Here is an 8,117-nt window from a genome sequence, read left to right as displayed (position 1 = left end):
TGCCACAACTTAAGCTCCTCAGATTTTCTGGCAAGTATTCCGAATATCAGAATTTCATAAATTCATTTAAGCAAATTATTGACCGCGAGCTAAGCTTATCAATCATAGACAAGTTCAACCATTTGCGAAATGGTCTCCAAGGTCAGGCTTTGGAAACCGTAGAAGCATTTCCGGTGACAAATGAAAATTACTCGAAGCCATTGGCCAGATTGAATCAGTGGTATGACAACAAAACTTTGATATTTTTAGAGAATGAGGTATCATTATTTGAGCTACCACCAGTTACGAAATCAGATGGTCTTCAATTGAGGAGTCTCATTGACAAGGCCTCAGCAATCTACGGTTCCCTTTCATCACTAGGTAGTGATAGGCAAATCTCTCAAGCTATCCTTGTTCATTTAGTATTGCAGAAGTCTGATGAGCAGGCCAATCGGAAATGGAAGGAGTCACTGGACTTCAAGGCACTGCCTACATGGGAAGATTGTACTAGGGTCTATCAACAGTTCACACACTTCTCCTCCAGTCACTCAAACGACCAGCAAATCTGCCACTGGTAAGTCGAAAAAGCCAACGGGTTACTTGTTTACTTGCTTCAGCTTGCCTTGTTCACTTTGCACGAGCACAAACCTCAAGATATCGAACTGCGACCGCTTCAGGTTACTAAGTAGTGGCCAACGATTCGATCACACAAAGATAAATGGACTTTGCATAAATTGCTTGTCGAAGGGACACCAAGTTGCTCATTGTCCATCAGCGCACAGGTGCAAGGTTTGCTCAAGGCAGCACCACAGCTTACTTCATCGTGCATCCTCGTCAGGCCAAACTGCTACAAATCTGACTCACACCTCACGCGAGGCTACAGAATGGGTAAGGCATTGCTGGACTCCTGTTCTCAAGTTAATTTTGTTACTGAAGAATTCTCGCAAAAGTTGTTGTTGCAAAGAAGTAAGCAAAATATCGACATTCAAAGCATCGGTAAGTCATCAACAAATATTAAGTACAAGACCTCAAACACCATCAAATTGCAAGTTACTGGTTTTGAACTTCCTCTCACTTTTTGCGTAGCACCCCATATTGCTTGTCAGCCCGACCCAGAAATCGATATTTCATCATGGAACATTCCAAGCAATATTGTCCTCGGTCATGATGAATTTCATCTGCCTAGGAAAATTGATTAGTTGTTGGGCATAGAAACGTTCTCAGCCTTTTGGCTGTCGGCCAAATTAAACTCGGATCTAGTTTACCAATTCTACAAAAAACCTTATTCGGATGGATTGTGTCAGGACGCTACTAAGCAGGCAGCAATTCAACTAAATCTTCATGTTTATTTACAGCTAGCGAATCTTTGGATGCTAAATTAGAAAGGTTATGGAAGCTAGAGGAAGAAGTTACTACCACAGAAGCATGACACAACACATTTGCGAGCGTTTGTGCATCAACACCGTGTCAAGTAAGCCTTCTGGTAGAATTGTAGTCAGACTTCCCTTCAAGGACGACCCTTCATATTTGGGTGCCTCATATAATACAGCTTTGAGGCGGTTTATTGCGCAAGAAGGGCGGCTAACAAAATCACCACAATTGAGATCACAGTATGTGGAGTTCATGAACGAATATGAAGGTTTGGGACATATGAGCGCTGTAGAGAACCCAAACCTCAGAAACCCGCATTACTACATCCCACTTCACTGCGTGCTTAAGCCCACAAGCACAACAACCAAGCTACGAGTCGTATTTGACGCTTCCTGCCGCACAACAACGCAAAAATCACTAAACGAACTTGAAATGGTTGGACCAACAATCCAGTGTGATCTAATACTTCTTCGTTTTAGATTATATCGTTTTGTGCTTACTGCCGACATTGTCAAGATGTACCGGCAAGTACTAATGCATGAGGAAGATAGAAAATTTCAGTAGATCTTGTGGAAGAGTTCGCCAACTGAGAAAATTCGCACGTATCAACTGAACACGGTAACGTATGGTATGGCTTCTGCTCCTTATCTAGCTGTACGAAGTTTGATTTACTTGGCTGAACAACATGCGTCCCAGTTCCCAATTGGAGCGAAAATCGTGCAGTCGTCTTTCTATGTGGACGATCTTTTATGTGGAGCTGACACTATGGTCGATCTTTGACAAATGAAGGAGGAGGTGACAGAATTGTTGAAACTGGGTTTCAGCTAGCAAAATGGCACTCTAACCAGGCACGATTCAGAGAAGATAAGTCTGCAACGGATCTGAATCTCGACACGTCCTTTACAAGTGCACTTGGGCTGCAGTGGAACCAATACTTGGACTGCTTCTTATTTGCATTCGAACCAAAACCAAAACCAGCTAGTCGCTATACTAAACGCTCTATCTTTTCAGTTGTCTCATCGCTCTGCGATCCCCTTGGTCTCTTGGCACCTTTAATAATAACATAAAAAATTTTATTGCAGGAATTGTGGCTTCTCAAATTGGATTGGGACGAATCGGTACCTCAGAACATTGAATTCGCTTGGACCACCTTTCGCAACCGTTTATCGGATCTGCCGTCAGTCAAGTTGCAAAGATATTGTTTTTCTCCAAACGCTCAGCCGTCGTTTTAACTGCATGAATTCTGCTACGCATCGATTCGCGCAAATGGTTGCGCACTCAACGCACGTATAGTCAACAAATCAGGGAAAGCTGTTGTTCGTCTGCTCACCGCAAAATCCAGAGCTGTACCCACTAAGAAGCAATTGAAATTGGAGCTTTGTGGCGCTCTTCTTCTCGCTCGTCTATTCGCAAAAACTAAATCAAATTTTTCTGACAATGTATTTGAAGTTTTCTTTTGGACAGATTCGAAAGTGGTTTTGCATTAGCTGAAGATGCATTCTGTTACACTTTCGGCATTCGTTGGTAACCGGACTTCGGGAATCCAGGATTCAACTGGCGTCCATTGGAGGGATGTGCCAACACTTAGCAATCCAGCAGACCTAGTCTCCAGAGGATGCACTTTGGAAAAACTCGTCAAATCAATATGGTATACAAGACCGTCCTTCTTATACGAAGACGTAGAAAAATGGCCAAAAAACAAATGCGATGACATCGACATGGAGGTTGTAGAAATGGAGAAGCATTTGTATTTCTCTTGGTGTTAGTAAAATGTATTTTGAATTTGAAGCCAATCGGACCATAAATGAAGTTTTTCGGAATAACTCCACTCCTACTCCACCTCCTGAAAAGCAAACAAAATGCGCACCTCCCCTTTGAAATACCTTTCGAACAAAAGACGAATCATTCAAGTCGGTTGAGAAACATAGGAGCAGTAGGGAGGAATATATTTGTATGGGATTTCGTTAGCGTATTAAAGCATCTACATACCTGTGCGATTCCGTCGGAGCGGATCTGCACCGTTTTTGATGCTACAGAGTTGACTTCTTCGAAAACGCAAGAACGCACACATCTGTGCCACTCTATCGCCGTGAAAAATTTTATTTTATAAACAAACAAAAAATTTTATTCTTAGCTTTTCTGCAATAAACATGTTTCGTTTTCTTACATTAATTTTTGTTTTAACTCTACAAAATCCGTTCACTGACCTTTTTAGTTCTCAAAACGCGGCATTCAGCGATTTCGGCACGACGAAAAGAACTGTGAAGGTTCGAATAAATCGCTTCTGCAAATCGCATAAGTGTGTCGTTCCTCATCTAAAACTATGGTCGGCATTATTGTAATTTTTGTCGGGACAGATTCGCACCTACAGAATCGCATAGGTGTGTGGATGCCTTTAATATATAGATAGTAGATGGTGAAACCAAAGCAGGCATTCATTGGCTTATACGGAAATTAGAATAACTCGGCTCTGAAGCCACCTATCATTTTTTGCAGGTGTATTTCTCTTGTCGTTAGTAATATGTATTTTGAATTTGAACCAAATCGGACCATAAATGAAGTTTTTCGGAATAACTCCACTCCTACTCCACCTACTGAAAAAAAACCAATTGCACACCTCCCCTTTGAAATACCTTTCGAACAAAAGAAGAATTATTCAAATCGGTTGAGAAATATAGGAGCAGTAGGGAGGAAAGGATTTGTATGGGACTTCGTTAGCGTATTAATATATAGATAGTAGATGGTGAAACCAAAGCAGGCATTCATAGGCTTGTACGGAAATTGGAATAACTCGGCTCTGAAGCCACCTATCATTTTTTGCAGGTGTATTTCTCTTTTCGTTAGTAATATGTATTTTGAATTTGAAGCAAATCGGACCATAAATAAAGTTTTTCGGAATAACTCCACTCCTACTCCACCTACTGAAAAACAAACAAAATGCGCACCTCCCCTTTGAAATACCTTTAGAACAAAAGAATAATCATTCAAATCAGTTTAGAAACATAGGAGCAGTAGGGAGGAATAGATTTTTATGGGATTTCGTTAGCGTATTAAGGCATCTACATACCTGTGCGACTCCGTCGGAGCGGATACGTACCGTTTTTGATGCTACAGAGTTGACTACTTCGAAAAATATTGCAGTATGATGCTCAATTCGCAATTGTTCATGAAAAGACTTTCTTAAATATGTGTTATTATTTATTGCTAAAATGAAGTGAGATTAGTTATGAAGTCAATAAAGAAATTTTAAATAAAAAGAAAAGCACTGGCCACGTTACACTTATTTGTTAGGTAATTGTTTCAGCTATGACTTCTTTTTTTCCACATGGAATCAGTATGATATCGACCATACTAAGAAAACATGTTATATATCCTTTTGGAAAGGGGACTTAATTATCCAAAAACAACTTTTTTAGTTTTTCACTGGCTACGTTACACTTAACATTTGCGGTACATTTCATTACGACTTAATAGGAGTTCTAAACAACTTTTTCGCTTGGAACTTATCCTGTTAAACTAATTTATTTTCTATCGTTCAGAACTTAATCGGCCAAAATTTTTGTACTTTTCCTTGTTCAAGTATCGAAAACCGTTTTTAGGTTCGTGATAAATCCTTCGACAAAAGCAGCAAAATATTAAACACAAAATGCTTGGACATGATAAGAATTAGTGTCAGAAGCAGCTGACAGATATAGTGAACACCAATAATCACTAATAAGTTCAATATTTGAAAGAAAAAAAAATCGGGCTGGTTTACTTTCCTGTAAAATTGGCCTTATATAGATAGTAGATGAAGAAATCAAAGCAGGCGTTCATAGGCTTATACGGAACTTCTTTTTGGTTGTTTGTATTTCCGACAGGGTAGGAGTATGATGTATTGTGGAACGATTTTCCGTCATCCCTTGTCAAATTTGGTTTGGAGACAAACCGGGTTCGGCGTTGTGCCATCTTCAGTGTCATTTTTCGTTCTGCACTGACACTGAAGATGGCGCAACGCCGACACCGGTTTGTCTCCAAACCAAATTTGACAAGGGATGACGGAAAATCGTTCCACAATACAGCTTATATGGAATTTGGAATAACTCGGCTCCGGAGCCACCTATCGTGTCCATTTTTTGCAGGTGTATTTCTCTTGATGCTAGTAATGCGTATTTTAAATTCGAAGCAAATCGGAACCATAAATGAACTCCACCGACTGAAAAAAGTGCGCACCTCCCCTTTGAAATACCTTTCGAACAAAAGAAGAATCATTCAAATTGGTTGAGCAATATGGGAGCAGTAGGGAGGAATAGATTTGTATGGGATTTCGTTAGCGTATTAATATATAGATAGTAGATGGTGAAACCAAAGCAGGCATTCATAGGCTTATACGGAANAGTGCGCACCTCCCCTTTGAAATACCTTTCGAACAAAAGAAGAATCATTTAAATCGGTTGAGAAACCAATATGGGAGCAGTAGGGAGGAATAGATTTGTATGGGATTTCGTTAGCGTATTAATATATAGATAGTAGATGGTGAAACCAACGCAGGCATTCATATGCTTAAACGGATATTGGAATAACTCGGCTCTGGAGCCACCTATCGGGTCCATTTGTGTATTTCTCTTGATGTTAGTAATATGTATTTTGAATTCGAAGCAAATCGGACCATAAATAAAGTTTTTCGGAATAACTCCACTCCTACTCCACCTACTGAAAAAAAAACAAAATGCACACCTCCCCTTTGAAATACCTTTCGAAGAAGAAACATAGGAGCAGTAGGGAGGAATATATTTTTATGGGATTTCGTTAGATTATTAATATATAGACTAGTGAACCCGCATGGCGTCAAAATTTTTAATTTTTTTAAACAGGTGAAACCCTATTCAAAAACCTCTTAAAATATTCCTAATGATTAATCTAAACCATTTCTCAGTGATGAGAGTTCTCGCATGGTGTCGGTCTTCATTTAATCAAATTTCAAATCTCCCTGTAACTTCAAAAAATAAAACCTGTGCACATCTATGTAGAATATAACTCTAATTAAAAAATATTATCAGCCTATAGTTTTCTTAAAACTCTTTCGTTTGACACTAATATTTCGATATTTCATTTATGTATCTTTTGTATAAGTAAAACAAATTCGACTTTTCAAACAGGTGGCAACCCCTTTAAAAGTATTTTCAAACTAAAATCTTTCGCCTGGCATTGTTATACATATTTCAATTAACTGATGAATTAACTGATGAATTAAGTTGAATTTAATTTTTTAAGCACATGGCAACTCTGCTAAATTCAGTTTAGAAATAAGTTATTTTCAAACCCATTTCGATTGATACCTATCTTTTGACAATCCATTTAACTTATTAAATAATTTGAGCTTATTTTTTTCAACAAAAAAAACAAAATGTTCCGCTTAAATATTTCTTAACGCTCGTTCTTTTGATAACCATATTTTAAAATTTCATGTAACTTATGTATAATTAAACGAAATACCACTTTCAACAACCGGCAACCCTCTTAAAAATTATTTTCGAACTAAAATTTCCTTAAATATTTGTCGTCTGACATTGTTATAAATATTTCAAGCAACTGATGAATTAAGTGGAAATTTATTTTTAATCACGTGGCAACCCTCCTAAATATAGTTCTGAAATAAAGGATTTTAAACCCATTTCCATTCATAACTATCGGTTAGTAATTCATTTAACTTATTAAATAATTTTAGTTTAGCCCTTTAAACTGGGGCAACCGTCAAACACATCAAAAATGTTCTAAAAGCCGCAGATCCTCAAAATTCAGCAGGAAAACAGGAAAACGTATAATCTCAGACGTAAATAGGCGAATCCGTACAAAGTCGTTGACTTGGTAGCAATCATGCGTACACAATTTGGTAGCGGTCTCAAGTTGAAACCAAAAATTTTGGGTCACTACCAAATAACGAAAGCAAAGGTAACAACTCGTATGATGTACGAAAACTTACAAACTCGGAAGGTCCGATTAAGTCAACAACCTGCGCTGAATATATGAAGCCGTGGGCAAAAGATAGCGACGAAACATTCGGGGCGAATATATAACAGAATGGCCGAATGCGGGAGTTGAAGGGTTAAGGCTGGCTGCAAAGCGACAACGTTTGCATGTCCGACACGAGTCGAAGTTCAGCTGAGGAGTAACGCGAACCAAGCGAAGACGTGTGGCTAAACGACGTGTTTAAGTTTCTATTTCAATTAAAGTTCAATTCAAACTCTGTTTAAATTCAAATCTTTAAATACAATTTAACTTTATTCAAATACCTTAAACTTAAGATACGCTCGACTAAATCATTTATCGTTGATAAAAAAAGCGTAAGTGCGACAGCGCTAAGTAAAATTCTACATGTATATATGCATATGCACGCATGTATATATGCATATGTACGTTTTATATATTTTTATTTTTTTTCTGTCGTTGGTGACCCTTCTTAATAATACTGATTACACAGGCCAACAAAAATGAAAAAAAATGTTGGTGCGACAAATGTTAAAGCTATTTTTGATAGACTTTTTTGTGCTGATTACGAATCCGTAAGTACAAAGGATCCAACACGTACAGGTTTTGAGAAAATCTAGGTCAAAGTGTCAAAAAATGGGCCTTTTGCAATATTTGAGAAGCTCTAGCAAAGAGTAAAAAGGTGATAGAACCTTCCACTTAGGCTTAGATTAAAGCAAGAACCCTCGACTACTATCCTTGAAAATACCATTCCTGCACATTGAATTTATGGTCACTTATAGTCATTTATTGAGCAGTAA

The 8,117-nt window shown here is 38.2% G+C and overlaps 1 protein-coding gene across 1 annotated transcript; it reads left to right on the top strand.

Moving 5' to 3' along the window:
• Positions 1-1,404: 1,404 nt before the first annotated feature.
• On the top strand, positions 1,405-1,914 carry LOC108379170 (uncharacterized). The gene has a single exon (XM_017635496.1). It carries the CDS (start codon positions 1,405-1,407, stop codon positions 1,912-1,914), a length of 510 nt encoding a protein of 169 aa, XP_017490985.1.
• Positions 1,915-8,117: the final 6,203 nt, after the last annotated feature.

This window comes from Rhagoletis zephyria, unplaced genomic scaffold (assembly GCF_001687245.7).
Source record: "Rhagoletis zephyria isolate East Lansing unplaced genomic scaffold, Rhagoletis_zephyria_1.1 Rzeph_scaffold_15766, whole genome shotgun sequence".
Lineage (NCBI taxonomy): Eukaryota > Metazoa > Arthropoda > Insecta > Diptera > Tephritidae > Rhagoletis > Rhagoletis zephyria.
The sequence above is the reverse complement of the archived record's forward strand: the minus strand, read 5'-3'. Positions and strand labels throughout refer to the sequence as shown.

Coding starts and splice junctions, on each gene's coding strand:
- LOC108379170 (XM_017635496.1), top strand. CDS start 1,405: ATGACACAACACATTTGCGAGCGTTTGTGCATCAACACCGTGTCAAGT.